Source organism: Phocoena phocoena, chromosome 2, assembly GCF_963924675.1.
Source record: "Phocoena phocoena chromosome 2, mPhoPho1.1, whole genome shotgun sequence".
Taxonomy (NCBI): domain Eukaryota; kingdom Metazoa; phylum Chordata; class Mammalia; order Artiodactyla; family Phocoenidae; genus Phocoena; species Phocoena phocoena.
The window spans coordinates 47,288,520-47,310,018 of record NC_089220.1 but is presented as its reverse complement, the minus strand read 5'-3'; the positions used below and the strand labels follow the sequence as shown (position 1 = coordinate 47,310,018).

General features: G+C 38.4%; 1 protein-coding gene across 2 annotated transcripts in view; it reads right to left on the bottom strand.

The window, feature by feature from the left end:
- Positions 1-20,900, bottom strand: part of FERMT2 (FERM domain containing kindlin 2) — a 70,920-nt gene extending 50,020 nt beyond the window's left edge. For both annotated transcript variants that reach the window (XM_065901396.1, XM_065901389.1), the window contains exon 1: positions 20,570-20,900. In XM_065901396.1, the coding sequence (XP_065757468.1) occupies positions 20,570-20,726 (157 nt within the window). In that variant the 5' untranslated portion in view covers positions 20,727-20,900. The remainder of the gene's footprint in view (positions 1-20,569) is intronic.
- Positions 20,901-21,499: the final 599 nt, after the last annotated feature.

Here is a 21,499-nt window from a genome sequence, read left to right as displayed (position 1 = left end):
GAAAACTAGTATAGAAGGGAGCTGAGGCAGAATACACAGGGTAACCTAGTAATGCTTAAGGGGGACACACAATGAGGAAGAGAGTAAGTACTCTCTGTAGGCATTCCGAGAACAAAGAGAACCCTGGGGAACAAGGATTAATGATGAGGCGGAGTTGGTGGATTCTGAGCCCAGCCTCGAGGAATGGACAATATTCTGATGATAAAATAGGTGAGAAGGCTGAGATATATGAGGCTGCAGAGGCATGCTGAGGTTAATCAGTGGTGAAAAGTAAGATGGAACCAAAGTGAACAAAACCCAACATCCTAGGTAAAGAAGAGACTGGAAAAGAAAACATCCACGAGTAACACTTAATAACTTATTAAGAGAAAACAAAAACAAAAAAACTACACTCCCAACCACACACCCAAATACATTCCAAGAAAAGTAACTTATAAGTCACACTGTCCAACTTTTTTTCCCCAATATATTTCGGTACAAGAGAAAACATTAATATCTCTTATACTCTTTAACATCCTTATGCAATTAAATTAAATGAAAATAAATTTATACCAAATAAAGAGTATAATTTACACAAGATTTGGCTACCCCCAGATATAGCAGATCGTAACAATAAACTTGCAAATAAAAGCCAACTTTAGCGAGTTCTTAAAGTAGCAATAAAAGTAAAGACTTTTTGGATCAATTATATGATAAACTAAGAACCAAAAAAGGGGGACAGGATATTTTTTTTTAAAAAACAGTATTAGCCAAACAAAGCTTTCCAGGGGAAGAAAATAAAAATGAAAAATATTATCATGATTCTGATATAAAGTTCATCTTAATACAGTTTTAAAAAGAATTGTTCAATTTTAAGAAGATAAATTTAAAAGTATACACTAACCTGAAATTTCTTTTTTAGCACCTGTCTACCAGAAAGCTTCAGAGTAAAAAATCAAACCACCACACTGATTATGAGCCTAGAAACACTTTCTATAATGGTGAAATTTACTTGATATAATTAACTTCTCCTCATTATGGAAGAAACACATCACAGGTGGGAAAAAGACTTTCAATTCCCCCAGCCATTTTTAAAAAATATTTTAATTAGTAAGTACTTTAATGGGAGAACTGTAATTACTTGTGATTATATTGCCATTTTGAAATTTCAATATTTGTTTTGGGAAAGCCCAATTATGTTATTTGAAGTTTGGCTGCAGAAATACATATTTTACAACTACTTAGTTGTGACACAATGTATATAATACCCTGCATCTTAAATTATTTTCCAGCACAGAATTTATCAACTAACTTTTAGAAACAACAAATCTGATCTAGCTCATAAGAGCACAACCAAGGCTGGGACCTTTTCATATACTATGAGGTAAATGTCACACACATTACAGATGGTTTACTTTTTTCTTCAGGAATGAAGAACCCAAGGCAGAAAAAGATAATTTGTAAAGAATGATAGTAACCAAGCAGCGCAAGGCAGACCTGAACTGAATTAATTGTAGGTAGGTATCTAATACTTTCTTCCTCATATCTCAATCCATTCACTTCTGCTCCCAATATCAACCATTAAGGAAGCTACAACATATATTTCCAGTGGGGGGAGAAGAGAGGAAAAAGCTGTACACCGCTAATAATAATAATAGTTTTGTAAATACTGACTTAAGTCATTTGGGTTCCCTTTGACTTAAATCAAAAGACAATCCTGAAATAAGAACTTTGGCACAAGTAGCTTATTTGGGGTGGGGGTGGGGGGACCCCAGGAAGCATACCTGAGGGGATTAGGAAAAGCAAAACAGAGGGAGAAAAGTCTATTAAGGATTCATTAACTTCTGTGGATAACTGGAGTTCAGTCCTGTGAGATATCCTCCGAGGAATTACATAGAACATGACTTAGAATTATTCCCCTAAGGAAAGAGAAAGCTGGGGCATCTATCCAATTCCTTGGTTGAGGGTTGCTCGTAGGGCCACTCAATTCCCAGCATTTCCCCAGCTGCCACGCATGGGCTGGCCACCCTACACTCAAGCAGTTAACTCACCAAGGCTGAAATATTTACTACGTGGACTTTTTACAGAAAGACTTTGTAGGCCCGGATGCAATAAAATCTCAACTTTGCATCAATTAGGCTTCAAACGCTGACCTCAAAAACAGGTACTTCCCGTGATCTTCCTCTTTAAAAATTTAACCCTCCCCATCAATTCCACCTTGGGTTTTTTACACCAAAGGAACGGCACCCCTGCATCCAATAAGAATAAACATTGACAAGGACATATAATCCAAAGATTGTGTACTAGAAACCTATGAATAGTTTGTTTACCCACAGAAAGAGAGAAAATCTTTTACTGACTGGCGACACCTGTAAAATCAGTCTTTTTTACCCACAGAAAATAGTAGATAAGTAACAATATAGGAAAGAAAAATTACCCCAAATAAAAGCAGAAACAGGACACCAGAAAAGATCTGAAGTGTTGATAGGGCACATGCCAAGAGACAAAAACAGAGAAAAGCAGGCATTCTGACAGCAAAAGTAGTAGTCAGTGTTAGAAGATGGAATGGTTGGACTATGGGAGCCTGTAACATATGTTCAAATAGTATAATTTTTGGTAGCATTCTTGAAGACTCAAAATACCAGCAACCTAATCAGCATTAATTATAAGATAATCACTACTACAGAACAAGAACAAACAGCATCTATAAAATATTCATTAATTCCACAAATATCTACTGAACATTTACTATGTGCCAGAAGGCACTATTCTAGTGCTAGAGATACAGTGATGAGAAGAACAAAGTTCCAGCATCTTTGAAGAAGGCCAATATGACTAGAATTGAGGAGGTGAAGCATCAGAGAGCTCGGCAGAAGCCTTGTATATTATAAAGTCGTTTAGCTTTTATTATGTGTGTGAGAGAAGCCACTAGAGCAGTGTTTTTCAGCTTGTTTGGCATTAGAATTATCTGAGCAACTTTTCAAATAGAGTAATGCCTGGACTCAGCCCAAACCACTCTGGGTGTGGGTCTAGAAATCGACTTTAAGCAGGGGAGTGATTTTTCCCTCTTCTCTCTCACATCTTCTTTTGGCTCAAGACAATCCCTCCTATATGAAATGATTATGTTCCAAAGTTCCTTTAAGTCTTAGAATTTAGATTTGCCACAAAGAAACATTATAAATAGGTTCCAAATCAGACTGTTACTCAAATCTAAAATAGTCCAAAGTATACTACTAGCAATATTACACTAAACTGATATCATAAGGCTTTTGCAGAATATATGGCTGATGTTCAACTAGAGATGTAAGGAAAACTGCTAAGTTGCACCTGAAAACTGTGGGTTGGATGGAGAGGAAGAAAGACAGCGTTGCTGGTTAAGTTGTGAGGGAGACAAGGGCTTCCTGCTAAAGTAGGGCACTTGGCTACTCCCTCGTCATCCTTCCATAAACTCCAGGAATTAACTGGCCTCCTTCCTCTTTCCCAGCTACAATTTGTTGTCTTAAGCCAAGGTTTCTTTCCTCTACTAAAGCTCCTAAAAACAGAAGCGCTTTACCTTCTGCTTTCCTCTCTAATTCCTGAAACATACAACTATTCTGATGTTTCTAATGAAATGTTATTGCCAATAATGTGTAAAGACAAGGTCTACAAGTAAAATTAATGCTTAAGTAAGTTTAAAAAATTATCTCTATAATGTTATCCCTAATGTTTATTGAAATGTAAAGGACATTAATTTCACTTTTCGATCACATCATCTTTTGTCCTTAAGAACTCCTCACTCTCACTCTTTTAGGTCTCTCTCCTCCCAAACTCCTTTTAATTTCAGAGGTGAGGCAGCTGAGGATACTGCTCCCTTGTTTTTAGGATGTGCCCTCGTGTTCTTGTTTTTAATCACTCAGACCTTCAAAAAAGGAAACAGGCAAAATGGACAAAGTGTTGCTCTTCAGGTACACAACCAATAAATGAATCAATAAACATTTTCCAGGGACCTACCATATGCCAGACACTAAACTAGGCCATGGGAATATATAATTAGTTTCGTAAGAACTCCTATCAAAGAGTCACTTACAGTCCAAGTGAGGGACGCAGACAGTGGCAGAAAGATCAGAATCCAGTTCTAATAGGTATCTAACTGACATCTCAACTGAAGAGTCAGCATGAGAAAATGGGCTCACAGACTAAATTTATGTTCGCTCAGCTCTGCCCAAGGTTAACAAACTCTGTCTCCCAGGCACACAGAGACCTGGTATTTCCACTTTATTTAATAATTTCTTTACCTCCCTACAGATGTCCAATCTGTCCTCTTCCTCACTCCTAAATACCTATTTCCTATAAGACTGATAGTTCATTAGGGTCTCAAAGAGCTACAGGGAAATAGTCACTCAAACCACTCCATTTCTCTGTTCCAATACCATCCATACTTTGGAATGTCAATTTATTTATATATAATGGACCCCAGTCCCCTCCATACACCAAGAAGCTAATCAATTCAAGATATATCCTAAGAAAGATAAGGATTACACCAGATAATTAAGGACTAGACCATGGAAACTGTGATTCAAGTGAGGGTTAGTTTCAAGAGGTCCTTCCTAGAACCGGCCAACACTACAAAGTGAGTCATCAGTTCACTCTCAAAACACCAAGTGTGAAGGAATATTTATATTATGCATGTCTTTAACTGATTTAACAATGGCAGCTACAGACAATAAAACTCAAAAAGGTTATGGTTAGTAGCTATTTTACTATTTGAAGAATGAGTATAGTACTATGCAAAATTAAACTGAGTTCAAAATAAGTGAAGAACACAAACAGGTATCAACTGCAAAGACATAATTTAGAAAAATAATGTAATTAACCACTTTTGATTTTACATTAGAAACTAGAATTATATTATAAAATGAATACTCTATCATCTAAAAATAATTGAAATAACTTCCAAGTCATTCCTCCCTTAAGACTGTTCTACAGAGACCAGAAGTAAGTGCCTCAATTATTTTTAATCTTAGAAGAGTAACCCTCCCTTCCAGACTACGCTTCATTCTAGAGGAATAATCCCCAACAGATTCGCAGCGGTGTATTCTATACTACATTACTACAAGGCTATCTATGACTGAATCAGTTACTATAATAGGGTTATTAGTATACTAGAAAGAAGTATATTCCTGATTTTCCACAGCTATGAAAAGCAGAAACAGACTGCTTTAAAAAAGTCCCAGAGCTCACTCAGCTGACATACACTTTTGTTAATCAATAAAATGAAAAAAGGAAACACTAGCAATGACGCACGTAAATATTCCAGAATTCAGTAACTGTCCCCTACTCACCCCGTCCATTCAACAAATTAAGGGAGACTACACCAAGATCATATAAATAGTAATTATATTAACCTAATCTTTAAATCTTTAAAATTGAATCTCTCTCTCCAAGGTCTACTTTCTTCCTCAGTTTTTCTTTCTATCCAAGTACTATGGAATTTACCTCTCAAGCAGCTGTTAAATTTGTCCCTTCCTTTCTTTTTATTACACTGCTCTAGCTTAAGTCCTCAGCATCTCTTGTCTGAACTACTATAATCCCATTTTTTACAAAACTATCTGAATTATCTTTTAAAATGCAAATCTGATCATTTTGCTTCTCTACGTAACTTTACAGGTCCTTCTGTTGCTGAAGTGTTTTATCACCTCTTAGCAGGTTACACAAACCTTAACCATCTGTGCCCCACACTGCTTGGCTATCCCCAGGTACAGCTCATGCTCTGGCCCAGTTTGTGAAACAACTTGATGTTTTGTGCGTCCTTGATTGGATACCTTTCTCTTCCTCCCCTCATCAAGCTGACAAAATCCTACACAAAAACCAAATATTACCATCTCCAAGCCTTCACGGACCCTCCTGTTAAAGCAGTTACGTACATCTTAGCACTCTGAATAATATACCACACTTCATTATAATTGATTTTATGTCACTACCTTCTTCCACTCGATTATGGGTCTTTGATCTTATTTATCTTGTACCTCAAAGGCAGAGCCCAGGGACTTTCCTGGTGGTGCAGTGGTTAAGAATCCACCTGCCAATGCAGGAGACACGGGTTCGATCCCTCCTGGTCCAGGAAGATCCCACATGCCGCAGAGCAACTAAACCCGTGCACCACAACTACTGAGCCTGCACTCTAGAGCTCGCAAGCCACAACTACTGAGCCCTCATGCCACAACTACTGAAGCCCATGTGTGCCTAGAGCCCATGCTCCACAACAAGAGAAGCCACCGCAATGAGAAACACGTGCACCGCAAGGAAGAGTAGGCCCCGTTCGCCGCAACTAGAGAAAGCCCGTGTGCAGCAATGAAGACCCAACATAGCCGAAAATAAATAAGTAAAATAAATAAATTTTTAAAAAGGCAGAGCCCAGGGCCTGGCACATGGAATTAAACCAATAAATATTTGCAATATGCAGGCAATGTGTAAACTCTTAAGTGTATACAGGCAAATGAAAAAATAATAAAACTGGTATTTACTGTACTGTAATTTAAAACATTAGAAATATTGAGAAGTGTTACACTTCTTTGTAAAAACTTACCAAGAGTAGTTTTATTCATTTATTTATTTTCGCTGCACCAGGTCTTGCTGCATGAGGGATCTTTAGTTGCAGCATGCAGACTTCTTAGTTGCGGCATGTGGACTCTTAGTTGAGGCATGCATGTGGGATCTAGTTCGCCGATCAGGGATCGAACCCGGGCCCCCTGCATTGGGAGCGTGGAGTCTTACCCACTGGACCACCAGGGAAGTCCCCAAGAACAGTTTAAATACTACTTGTCTATGCCCTGGAAAATTATCATACTCTTTCTAGGTTTGGATCAATTTCCAACATTTTATCCTGCGTACTTTCAATGCCATGCTATATCTCCGAGAGTTCTTTTAATATGCAGTTTTTTGCTGGTGTCACTTCCTCTGAGACATCTTTGTCTTTTTTGTCGTACCACTTAATCTCATTTATGTCAATACGTTTGCCTTCACTAAATTCCTCTGGCTGTATATCTAGAATCTCTCAAATGGCAACAGCACCCGCATTCCCATGGTGAGCTGTTTCTTCTATAACTCCATTTATGCTTGATTCAAATTTCAGTTCTGGCATCACCACTTTTTGGATTTTTCTGCTGAACATTTATCTTTGTTGGCCAATTCCCTCTTTCAGTTATCCATTAAAAAAAATCTCATGAGTTTATCAGTGGGAGAAAAAGAAGCAACACAACTACGTATGCTGTCTTATGCATGAACACAAATATATAGTAACCAATCATGGACAGACTGAAATATGTGATATGACTGGTCACTGATCATGATACACATGTTACTGACACAGTGAATTGTAGACTGAAGAGCTAGAAGCAAAGTTGGTACTTTATGCAGTTACTCAAAGTATGGTGGTAACTAAAATGTGAACCATGTTGTTGGATAACTGGTGTTAACTAAACCATGATAACTGAAACATGTGCATACTGAAACTGTGCAAAATACTGACGGTTTCCAAAAATATGATATGTCCTTTTCTTTAAAAAAATGTTTTTCATCTGTTAGCATAAGCAGTAAACTGCTTCAAACTTTACATAACATTCAAATTGCCAAATTATTTCAATTGAAGTACCCCATTCAATTTTAGCTTAAGAAAATTATTGGTTTACATTAAGACTTCAATGACTGGCTAAAGCAGATGCATCACCCAGTTTTCAAAAACATTTAGAAACTAAACTCCTGATTAAAAAGTGACTCACTGATGTTTCTTTGACATAGCTAACTTGATTAAAAATTAGGAATTCACTCATCAAAACAAAACAAAATCAACTAAGTTTACAAATGGCCTTCTGAAGTTACTCACAAACCCAAAATAATGTTTATCAATTTCAATATCAATTATTTCCTATTATAAAATATACTAACTCAAAGTAGTTGAGGAGCTTTACCAGATGACATACATGCATGCAATTACAGAGTGCGCACAAAGAGAAGTCATGTCAATTATTCATTTCCAGAGGGTGGGTAACTTTCTATCCAATCCAACGGCTTACTACTAATTTTGTTCAACTTGACTTAGTTCCTAGAAGACTGGACTCAGAGTCCATGCAATGTCAACATGTAACAAATTCTAAGAGAGTTAACATCAAGGCTGAATGTATCAGTTAGTATTTGACTCACAGAGGTAATATAACTGGATTTGTCTTTTAAAGTTGGTCAAAGGCACTAGCTATTCTATAGTTCAAAAAAGAAGTAACTTAAGAATATTTTATTGGCTTTGACATTTAAAATTTATCTCAGAAACAAATTCTAATACAGGACTGGAGTGCAGACTACTGAAAAAATATTTCTTGGAATCCAAGAGGCTTAATACTGCTTGTATCTTATGTTACTGACACATATGTACATGATGAACTCCAAATTTGTAAAGATCTAATGTCTCTTCCAATTTAAAATCTATTATTGGTATCTCACAGCTCTTAGTACAAGTGTTTTAAACCTGGTTTACAACGCACTTCAAGCACTTGCTTATTTCTTAAGCCTGTCAAGTCACGGGTTCCCCAGGACCATTCCTCCATCATCATTAGACTTCTTTCAGTTCCTCAAATGGCAGCCTTCCCTTGTTCCCATGCTCTCATGCTGGGACTTCTCATCTTCTCCCAACCTGCTGTTCTTTTATCCCATGCCCCCATGCTAAGATCCTCTGTCACTCTTCTGGCTAATTCCTACTCCACCGTCAGCCCTCGTTTTAAAAGTAATTTCCTCCAGAAACCCTTCCCCATTGACTAGGTCAGATTCCCCAGTACATACTCTCAGAACTATTTCAATTATCCTAACACTCATCACATTATAGCAATTACTTATTTAAAGACTGTCTTGCCCCTAAGACTACAAGTTGAATGAGTGTAAGGAAGAAGCTAATTTTGTTCACTTCCTGTCTCTCTCATTCATAGTATGGTATCCAGCATTCAGCAGGTTCTCATTTAAAACATTAAGTGGGTGCGTGAAGGAAGAATAGAACAGAATATCATTTCCTCACTTACTTAACTATATCTTTCCTCTCTATAATTATTATCTTCTACTTCTCTAAGCTAGTCTCCAGAACACCATAAACACCGCAATCCTCAATCCAGAATGCCTTTCTTCCTAACTTTTCACCCTGGCCCTCTTTAAATAAAGCCAGTCTCTGTTCATGCTTCTAAATCTCCACCACCTTCCTGTACCACTTATTTGGCACTTCACAACCAGACTGTCAACTCAAAGCAATCTTCTGTTTCCATTTTGGTACTAGAAAGCTGCTCACATTTTGAGTGGGGACGATGTCCCATTACCTAATATAATGGTTGGCCCTCCATAAATGTTTTGCTTGCTGCTACTACTGATGAGGTCAAGTTCATATACCTCTTTAATCCCCACAAAAGTCTCATGTTATAAACCTCTCTAACCTACTGAAAACAGAATATGAGTGTACAGACTTTAGGTAGGAATATTTACATGCGAATGTCTCCTCTTGCTCTAAAGCCCCTCTTTCCTAGTCTAAGTTCTTTAAGGCATTTATTCCCCAAACTCGTAAGTTAAGGTATTTAATAGTGAGATATCCCAGAGGTCCATTAGGACCCTCAATAAAATAACACCAGTTACTCTAACAGAACTTACTATGTGCCACTGTGTGCTTTACACATAGGTATTCATTTAATCTTCACAACAACCCTATGAGGTAAGTATACCATTATCTCCATTTTACTTGTAAGGAAACTAAGTCACAGCAATGCTAAATAACTTGACGCAAGGTCACAAAGCTTATAGGGAGTGAAGCCAGTATTTAAACCCAAGGCAGTGTGGCTTCGGGGAATATATTCAGAGTTCAGAACCATTAAACAAAACTTCCAACAGCAAGAAAATAAGAAGGGGTTTCTGGTTAAGTACTACATAAATACAATGAAAATGAATTAGCCTACTTCAATCCACAGTTCAAATTTATGTTTTAGGTTTACATAGTATTTGAAGGACAACTGAGGATAACATTTTTTTGAGCTCTTAATATAGGCAGTCTACTTATTACCAGGGATTCTGTTAATACTTTTAACACCATACTCAGTCGGTTAACAGAGTAACTCCAATAAACAGGGAAGTAAACTAAGGTTAAGGTTAAATGAGACTAATAATCAGGAGAGGTTAAAATAACATGCCAAGGTCATATATAACTCAAAGTGGCATGTCTTAGACTTAAGTTCTTAAACACTAACAAAGTTCACCTTTTAAAGAAGGCACTTGCCTAAACCAGAATATTAAATTTATTGGAAATACCCTCCATTTAAGTATAGTTTATCTATAATTTTGTACATATTGAAGCGTAAAATCTACTGCTTCTGAAACATGTTATACTTTTTAAAAATATTACCCATAGTGATGCAAGTTAGCATAATAAAGTTAAAATGCATTCCTAATATGATAGAGGATAAATCAGTACTATTTGGCTTACCTTTATAAATGAAACTTTCTCAATCTTTTATAAAATATTATTTCTCTAGCTCAGTAAAAGGGAACATTTTACACAGCTACATTTCATCACCAACATAGCTACATTTACAAAGGCTATTCTAAAACACTTCATATATATTAACTAACTGAATCCTTATAATAATCTTAGGATAAAGATACTATTATTATTCCCATTTTACAGATGAGCAAGCAGAGGCACAGACAGGTAGGTCACAGAGCTGCACAGCCAGAATATGGTAAAGTCAGGACTGTGACACAGTCAGGAGGCCCTCCCACAGTCTATGGTCCACAACAAGGGCATTCTATCACAGCAACAGATTTCATCAACCAACACCTTGCATAAAACCTTAAAATGATACAGCAATTGTTTGCTTTCTTCAAGTTATTTTTAATTTCAAAGGTTATGAAATTCAGGAGCTGCATTAAGGAACAATAAGCCGGGAGGCACTTATCCAACAGACATCTTCAGCTACAATAAATAATGCTGGCACTTGATTGGTGTTTTATTCATAACCTTGAGCGTTCCATTAAGAAAAGATATCAAAACCATCAATACACTGATGCTTTAACATCACAATTGATCTTTAAAATACTTAATGTAGTTTTTAGTTACAGCATAATATAAGATAGGTAAATATCTCAGAAAAGATTCACTACAGATTCCAAAGCAAATGTCACCTCCTCTGGGCTGAAGGTTATCGGCTCCATAACCTTGAAAACTGTATAAGGGTTGCCCAAGGATACACTGAAACTGGATGGTCCTTATACAACTAAATAGTAGATAATCGAGTCTGAAAACTGAACCGTGAAAGGAAAGGAAACTGAAATGTAAACTCCACATTTCAATGATTTATTGCTTATCTTCTTCTCTTAAGAACACTGATTCACTGAGGAGCAAAATTATTGAAACTGAGAGAAAATATCAGAAAATAAATTTTCAAAACATTTTACCACGTAACTCTGAGTCACTATGAATAAATAGTGTAGTATTCTCAATGAAGGAAGGTAGACCAGGATTCGAATAATGACCCTTTGTACACAACAGTACTGTTTTAGCTTATCTTCTAGTTTAGAGAGATCATATTTGAAAATTTTTCAAAGAACTCTAATAACATTACAAAGGTAAGGGACAAACATAAATGAAGGCGTATTCTGTGTTCATCTATACTGTACAAATAAGGAAACTGAGATCCTTAACGTGAAAACCCTGACTTAAAAAATTTTTTAGGGCTTCCCTGGTGGCGCAGTGGTTGAGAGTCCGCCTGCCGATGCAGGGGACACGGGTTCGTGCCCCGATCCGGGAAGATCCCACATGCCGCAGAGCGGCTAGGCCCGTGAGCCATGGCCGCTGAGCCTGCGCGTCCGGAGCCTATGCTCCGCAACGGGAGAGGCCACAACAGTGAGAGGCCCGCGTACCGCAAAAAAAAAAAAAAAAAAAAAAAAAAAAATTTTTTAAATCACACAGCTATTAAGTGGGATGGTCAGGATGGTCAGGATTGGAATCCAGACTTAATTCTTTCTATAACATTAAACCCTAAAACGTTTATTATTCAATAATGCTTTACTATAGATCTATTTTTATGACTAAAGTTCTAAAAAATCTAACTTTTCTAGTAGATCGATGGTAAATCAGTTTTCATTGGACTATTATTTTACACCTCAGATTCTACCAAATTAAAGTTGTAATTACATTATTTTAAATTGATATGATGCAATTATTTCCTTTCTAATACATTATCACTACTGTACCTCACATATTCCTCCTTATTAACATACAAATAGACAGAAGCTATACAACTTAAAGGACAAAATCTCTGAGACCTTGCCTAGGCCAATTTCCTTGCATGAGACAATTTTTTAAAAGTTCAATCCAGAAAAGAAAAAACTTGATAAAATGGACTTCCTCTAAATTTTGCTCTTTGAAAGATACTGTTAAGAAAATAAAAAGACAAGCCACAGACTGGGAGGAAATACTGCAAAACACATACCTGATAAAGTACTTGTATCTAGAATAAAGAACTCTTAAAACTCAGTAAGAAAACAAACACCACAATTTAAAAAAATAGGCGAAAGATATGAAGACTGTTCACTAAGATATACAGATGACATATAAGCATGTGAAAAGCTTCCCATCGTTAGTCATTAGGGAAATGTGAATTAAAATCATAATGAGATACCACTACATACTTTATTAGACTGACTAAACAAAAATAAAAACAAAAACACCTGACAAATACCAAGTGCTAAGGGAGGACTGAGAGCAACTGGAACTCTCAAGAAAATTTTTTTCAATTCTTACACCATGCTGATAGGCATGCAAAATGATGCGGTCACTTTGGAAAAGCTTGGCAGTTTCCTAAAAAATTTAAGCATGGGGGGATGGTGGGGGTGGGGGTGGGTGGGATGAACTGGGAGATTGGGATTGACATGTATACACTAACATGCATAAAATAGATAACTAATGAGAACCTGCTGCAGAAAAAATAAAATATAATAAAATTCAAAAGCTAAATTTAAGCATATACTTAGGATACTACCCACCAATCCCTCTCCTTGGTAGTTATCCAAGAGAAATGAAAATACACATTCATGGAAATGTTTACAACAGCCCAATTCATAATCTCCCCAAACTGGAAACAACACTGGTAGACTGGAAACACTGGAAACAAGTGGTAGATGGATAAACTGTGGCACACATCCATACAATGAACTACAACTCAACAACAACAACAAAAAACTACTGATACGCACAAATCTAAAATGTATTATGCTAAAAATATTTTTTAAATAAAATAAAATGTATTATACTAAGCAAAAGAAACCACCCTCAAAGCTACGTGGTTCCATTTATATGACATTCTAGAAAAGGCATTCAGTGGTTTTTAGAAGCTGGGGTTGAGGGGATGGGCTGATTATAAAGGAACACAAAGACATTTTTTGTAGTGTTGTGAAAGTTCTATATCTTGATTGTGATTGTTTTACATGACTGCATGGGTTTGTCAAAACTCAGCACATTATACTAAAAAGTATGAATTTTACTATATGTAAATTATACCTCAGTAAGTTTGACATTAAGAAAAAATTAACAAGCAAAACATGCAATAATTATGCAAAATTTTGTTACAAATGAATTATACTGGATATGAATTTGTAACCACAAACCCAAGTGTAGAATGTCACATCTCATTTAAAAAATTATTTTATAATATTCTTTTAGAATATTTGTTTACCTCACACTGGGCATATACCATTTTGTAATGTACAGTGGCATCAGCATTATTAATTTTTATTTCAGTAATATAATTATTTAAATAAAAATACTGAATATGGGGCTTCCCTGGTGGCGCAGTGGTTGAGAGTCCGCCTGCCGATGCAGGGGACATGGGTTTGTGCCCCGGTCCAGGAAGATCCCACATGCCGCGGAGCGGCTGGGCCCATGAGCCACGGCCACTGAGCCTGCGCGTCCAGAGCCTGTGCTCCGCCAACGGGAGAAGCCACAACAGTGAGAGGCCCGCATACCGCAAAAAAAAAAAAAAACTGACTATGTTAGCTTTTGTCTTAAACCACTTTCATTAGTTTCTAAATGGGATTAATGTTTTCATATGCCAAGACACAATATTGTATCATTCCTTTGTTATAAGTGAATAAAACACATACTACTGAGGCCTTCGTGGTTATAAATTTTTCAAATCTCTGGAATACCATCGTCCACTTGTTGGTCCATTCCATTTCAGAAATCTCACGAAAACAGTAGTTAAATAGCTCTTTGCTACATTACAGGGGCAGGTGTGTTTGGAAGTGAGCGAAAGAGCGGAATGAGAGCTATTTTCCTTGTTGTTTAGGGGGTGAGAGCACAAAGCAGTCCCAAACTAGGCTCCTTCTGAGGAGTACAGTTCTCCACGATTAAAGCTAGAACCCATTAAACAGTCTAGATTATATCTTAACTCCTTTCAAAAGGAGTCCCTCCCTGATCCCCACCCCCAGTTCAGGGTATTCAGGGACTTTCAATGCCACTCTCATTTGTATAGCACAAAGAGTCCATGTAATGCATTTTCACATGTAGTATCTCTTTTCCCACCAAGACCTATGAGAGAAAGTTTTCTTAAATTTGCATTTTACAGATGTCAAAACCCACTCAGCAGATTGGATTAGCTGTCCAGTGATCACACAAACCAATATGTGGCAGAGCCAGAATATTGTTTATTATTCTATGGATGCATTAACATTTACTACAGTCTAAAGACAACCCACACTATGGGAAATCTATACCCAATGATGTCTAAAACTATTATCTATACCTTATCCGATAGAAAGCTAAGAAGAAAACTGAACTTTAAAGATAAAAGTGTATGAAAAAGAACCTATAAAAATATCATTCTAGGGCTTCCCTGGTGGCGCAGTGGTTGAGAGTCCGCCTGCCTTTGCAGGGGATGTGGGTTCGTGCCCCGGTCCGGGAAGATCCCACATGCCACGGAGCGGCTGGGCCCGTGAGCCATGGCCACTGAGCCTGCGCGTCTGGAGCCTGTGTGCCACAACAGGAGAGGCCACAACAGTGAGAGGCCCGCGTACCGGAAAAAAAAAAAAAGCTAAGGAACTGTTCCATAGGGTGGCTAGGAAGTCTGAAAACAGGTACAATTGCTTTACATGTATCTTAATGTAATATTAATAGACCACATATTACATATTCTCCTATGGTTCCAAACTTGGTAGCCATTGTGTATATTAAAGGAAACTAAGTAAAGAGGTCAATTTAGTGACAGTTAAATGTAGAATGAAATCCTGGATGGAAAAGACGAAGGCCAATACAGGAACAACTGGCAAATCTGAAATACGGATGCATGTCAGACAATTAGTATTGAACATGTTAGACATGTTAGTACTGAATCAATGTTACATTTCCTGAATTTGATTAACTGTAATGTAATACCTAAGAGAAAGTCCTTGTTCTTAGGTGATACATATTTTAAGTACTTAGGGATGAAGGGTTATGATGTGTGCAACTACCTCAAATGGTTCCCAAAAAATGTGTATGTGTTTACGTGTACAGAGAAATCAAATGACAAAATGTTAACTGATGGTCTAGATGAAGATTATAGTGTTCACAGTTATTATTCTTGAACTTATAAGTTTGAAATTTCAAAAAATAATTAGTTGAAGGTAAAAAGCAAAACTTTAAATTTTCTTTCAATTTTCTTCAATAGCTAATAGACGTTTCCGACAAGATCTTTTCTAAGAAACTGAATAAAAAAGATATATTCTTTCTAGTGCCTCAATAAATAAGTTAACTCTAGTTGGAATCAAACAGTATTTGTTGATCTTTTAAAAACTGTGTATAAAACACGGGAGCAAACCACACATAATGTATCCAAGGAATAGCTTATACTTTATTAGGTGCTATGAGAATTTCAGTAAAATTTACATACTGCCCTTTATTTTAAGGAGCTTAAGATGTGCTGAGAAACATAAAATTCAATGTCCAGCTCCTGTGGATCATTAACAATACTCTAAACACTCATAAGACAGTACATATTTAACTAAAATTTTCCTCACTCTAATATATATGATTTCACCATTAGGTGTTTCTCCCACCCCACTCCAAAAGATTTTCAAATTTATTTTTACCTTAATATATTTCACTACAAATGCAGTGAGGCTGCATCATGTAGACATTTTACTTCCATGAATTCAACCATAAGCTCTCAGGGGGAAAAACTGAGTATTTCAACAGCACAGCACCATTCCACAAAATAAGCATACCTTCCCCAAGGAGCACTAAGCAGGAGTATAAGGGAGCTGTCCAGTAACATATGTGTCTCTCCCTGTGTGCATCTTGCCAAGCTCTGATCCTAGTATTCAAAGTATTTTTGTGTAACAAAGCCCCTAATGCAAGCCAATTTCTTCATCTGGTGCTCAACTAAAGAAATTTATCTTTGGAGTTTCTGAAGGAAAAATTAGCTATTTTGCACTCCTGTGAGATGAATGTATGGAAACCATACTTCATGATGACTTTAAGGGATTTTTAAGGTCATCTGAAACAAAATCTTTTTTTGGCGGGGGGCGGTCATCACGTGTGCTAAATTCACAGTTTAACTCAATCCTAACATGCAACTCCAACGCAAATGTACTCTATTTCATTATTATAGCAAGAACATGACACACTTTAAAGCAAGGATGACTTCTTTCCAAAGGCTACATCCAGAAACATATTCCTCAAATTTTCTAAGTCAACTCCATATATTTTTTTAGGTGCTCCTGAGTTTGCCAATTTACATTTTTTCCTCTGGATGATCATTTAATCTGATTTAACCCAACTTCTACATTCTTCCTACCCATAGAATCAGAGTTAGAAGAAACTTAGAAATCACACAGCCTATTCCTCCCTCCAACCTCACAGAGCTGTTGGCTGGAGATTTCCATTCACTAAGTTCCATGTTATAATAAATTCCTTACTTTCTAACTACCATAAATTTTTCTAGAAAATTAAAGATCTAATTGTACACAATTCTAAAAAGACAATTTTTATAAAGTGATACTAAAATGCAGTGAAACAAAGCATCTCTCTGGCATTTTGAATCCTCAACACGTACTAACCTCTGAATCCTATGGAGTAGAACAGTTTTAATAATTCTCAATGATCTCCAGAGGAACGTCAGGGAATCCCATAAAATTGGGCCTCTTCCTTACAACATTTGTTTTTGAATACAATTATTTTATAATTTTATCCTCTGATGTCTTATTTTTATAATCCTTAACGCTGATGTCTTATATTTTAACTCTTTTCTTAAAAAAAACAAACTAGGGACTTCCCTGGAGATCCAGTGGTTAAGATGCCGTGCTTCCACTGTAGGGGGCGCGGGTTCCATCCCTGGTCAGGGAACTAGATCCCACATGCCGCCTGGTGCGCCCCCCCCCCCAAAAAAAAACAACTATAAGCTTTCAAAACTTTTTAACAAAAAGTACAATAAATTTTAAAAATTCTATTTAAAGTTTCTAATCTGGATTTTTTTTTAAATAAAGTGAAGTAACTTTTCATTTTCAGAATGAGGTCGAAATTATTTGTCTAGTAGCAACCTAAAGTCACAGATGCAAAAAGTTTCTGTGACATCAGGATATAATTCCCTAAAGCCCACCTTTTCATGGTATACTCTTTATTTTCTTGTAAAAGGTTAGTGCAGAATGACAAATGTGTTGTGTACTAAAATTTAAAAGGGATCGTTCAGATCTTTGAATGAGTCATAAATCTAAGAATCATGGTTGAATGACCTTAGCTGAAGAAGCACACAAGTTCTTTATAAAATTCTAACTAAATACAAAAATGTTGTTGACATTCTAAGGAACCATTACTTACTTTTACAGCTTGCTTAATTAAAGTGCCTAAGTCTGGGATGAACACTGTACCTTCAAAATAAGCCTGACCTTCAAGGGCCAAACCTTAGTGTTGTATCATAACCCTTTTCTTGATCACAGACCTCTTTGTGAATCTAATGAAAGCTAAGAAGCCTCTTCCCAGAAAATTTCACATGTGCACATACACACAAAATTTTAACACAATGTTGAGGGAAGGAGTCAGCATGGACTCTATCCATCCCAGAGAAATAATTGCTATCGCTGATTATATGGAAGACAGCCTTAAAACATAATGCTTTGGTATTCATACACACTCTGATAAGAAGAAGAAGGGTATCAAACACGCATCCGGAGTTTGAAAACGTAGGTGAGGGCTGTTCTGCAGCACCGTAAGTGTTCTGAGACCAGAGCACCCTGGTCCTGCTAACTGTCCATCCCTGCTCCGCAATCCCCTCCAACATGACACCCTGTCTCATCGCTACCATGACCTCCACCTCTTATCTACACTCGGCAAGCTGCTCTGATCTACTTCATTGACAAGTAACCATCCAGTCTGCCCTTTAATACCTTCAGTAACACAACTTAGGGCTTCAGAAGGCAGGCCATTCCAGTTTTAGGCAACTCTGAAGCATTATAAAGTTCTTTTCTAATCTGATTAGACTGGTTTGTAAATTTTAAATGCTGTCCTGAATTTCTCCTCTATTTATTTGCCAATAGGTAACAAAATAGCTTGCCATTCAAAGTATCTAATCCTAAAACCAGGAGCAAAAAATCATTTAGCCTTACTTTTTCCCAAACAGGAGAGTCAGAATTAAGCTGAAAAACACTTTCTATTTGAAAGTCAAAACCTAAGAGGATCAGTATTGGCTCAGTTCAAGAAAGATGTAAGGCTTTCACGTACACAACATCTCCTACCTTGCTGGGCTTCTTTTCACTGCATAAAATATTTAAAATGCATCAACATTAAAAGATTAAAATTATAATCACTGCAAATTAACATCAGTTCTGTCTAAAAATAGTTTCTTCTCTGTATTTCTATTTATGCCTGTGATTCTGTAATAAACAGCTCTAATCAATGCAATATAAATATAGAAGTCATTATTTATTCATTAGATAAAGCCTGGCTTTCAAGAACTACAAGTTATCTCAGTCACCTTCAACAGGTCCTTTTTCACAATAAGAAATATCTCTTATTGAAACCAGAGTATTAATAAGGCCCATTTATCATATATAAAGCAATATCTGAAGAAAATGCTTGCTTCCTTTGAAAACAAAGGAAATACAAACAATTATATTTGAAATTTTCTTCCTTAAACGTAACCCCTCACTAGTGCTGAACAAGAAAGGTTCAGAAATATTCTGCACAGTGATTGATTAATCAGATAAGAACAATGCTAACCAACAGTTAAGTGGATAAACACACAGCAAAATCTCATTTTCAAAGGGCCACCCAGGGGGTGCTCTGTCCTGGGTTTTGTCTCAGAGAACCAAACAATGCACAGTCCTAAGGAGGAGGCTACCCTGCAAGGAGCTTCTTTATTGTCCTTCAATAATTAAACTTCCTGCAGGAATCCAAAGAAGGCCCATCTAAATTAATGCTGTCTTACACTGCAAATTACATTGGAGCACTATTTTGGTAAGTTTATGTGGTAGGTATACACTAATCCCTTGGTAAGAAATACATTTCCTGATAAATAACCACTTCTCTACTTTTCCAGAATGGCCAGAAGAAGGAATGCTGTGTTTTAAAGACACACACACACAAAGCCTAAAAAGATAATGCCATGCATTTCCACTTTTCAGAACCTGTATTACAAACAAATGGCACATTAAAGCTCAGGAACAGTCCTTCAAGCATTTCTCTTGTAATAAAAGCATCTATTAAATCATTTTAGTTGATTCTTCCAGCTGAAAATGGTTTCATCCATCACAAACGTGTACTGAAAAATTTTCTTACACTTCACATTGTTGGATACCCTATTATTTAAGACTGAGTCAGTTTTAAATCAATCAACACTTTAAAATCAATATATTTGTACCTACGCAAATATGTCAATCTCGACTAAGTTCAATAATGTCTGCTTTTTAAAACAAAATTCTTTCACCAGCTTGTTATTCATATAAAATCGAACGCGGGAAATAACTTACTTAAAGCACGGACTACTATAGGTAGTCAAACACTGCCCTACCCCTTGTAAGAGTGGATGACTGCAACATTTTGATATACTCCATCACGTAGAAGTACAGCTACAAGACCTTCACATCAGCGCCAGAAGTTGCACACTTTCCAGTAGAATTTATTCTTAAATAGATTTTGCATCATCCTCAATACCAAACGTCACCAACGTCCAGGTACACTGAAGATAAGTAATTGACAACCACAAACCCTGTAATATAACCCTCTCAACATTCACTTGCGCACTCTTTCATTTCTTTTAATGTGAAATCGCTAAGTGTAAAGAATTAAGGAATCTTCTCCGTTTACTACGCAGTTGAGCGTATTAATCGGGAGGCTGGAATCACCAAATTATGAAAATTTCAGAGTAACAATACAAAACAAGATTCAAAGGGAAAAAGGTCTATTTGCTTAAATACTGAGAGGGCTTACATTTTTTTAAAAAGTATTTGCGGGATGCCAAGCAAGATTTCCAAAATCCACCCGTCCTCCCGCCTTAAGTCACCCGCCCAACCCCGCGCCCAGCCTGGGTAGTCGTTAATTTGACGCGGCCGGAATGCTACTCACCGAGTTTTTCCACCAACTTGAGCATCACCCCTCCAATGTGCACCTCCCCGGTCACTCTTAGGGTGACATCGCGGTTCAGGTCCGTCACATGAACGCTCAATTCCCACGTCCCATCCGCATAGCAGCCATCTGGCATCCTTATCCCGTCTAGAGCCATGGCTCCTTCCTGCAAGCACGGAGGAAATGGCTCTCGTCAGCGTCACTCCCCCAAAGGCAGGCAAATCCCACTGAACTCGCAGAGTCGGCCGCGAGGTGAGAGAAGGTGGAGAACGCGAGGGTTTCCGCACGAACCCAAGTTCGGGAGAGGCGGCGAGACCAGCTGCAGGCAGGATCCTGCGCCCCTTCCCAGCGGCTGCCCCGCGCTCCCGCCCCGCGGCGGCCCTCGGCGGACACGGCGCCGCCCGCCCCGCGCGGCCCCAGCCTAGCGGCCCTCGCCTAGCGGACCGCGGCGGGCTTCACCTGCCCGCCTGCTGGCCGCACCCAGGCTCGGGAGACGCTGCCTGCGGGCTCCACAGTCCTCCTCCCCGCCCGCGCACCCCCTCGGTCCCCGCCGGGCCCGGCCCCTCACCGCGCGCTTCTCCCGGCCCGGGGCTCCCGCGGCAACAGGCGCGGGGCGATGGCTCGCCCGGCGGCGGCGGCGGCGGCGGCTGCGGCTGCTGCTGCGGGTGACCTCCTGTGCGGCCGAAACGCTGCGTCCCGGCCGGAGCAACTAATGGAGTCCGGTCGTCACGGCCCCTCGCCTCTCCCTCCGCGCTCCACCCCTCTCTCCCCGCCCCCTCAGTCCGAGTCCGGCTCCCTCCCCCTCGCCCCGCCAAGGCGCACGCAGCGGGTCTAACCGCCTCGCCCCTCCCCCCGCGTCCCCTGCGGCCGCACTCGGGGCCGAGGCCGCGCGGACTCCCGGGCTGGGGGCGGGGCGGCGCGCGGCGGGGG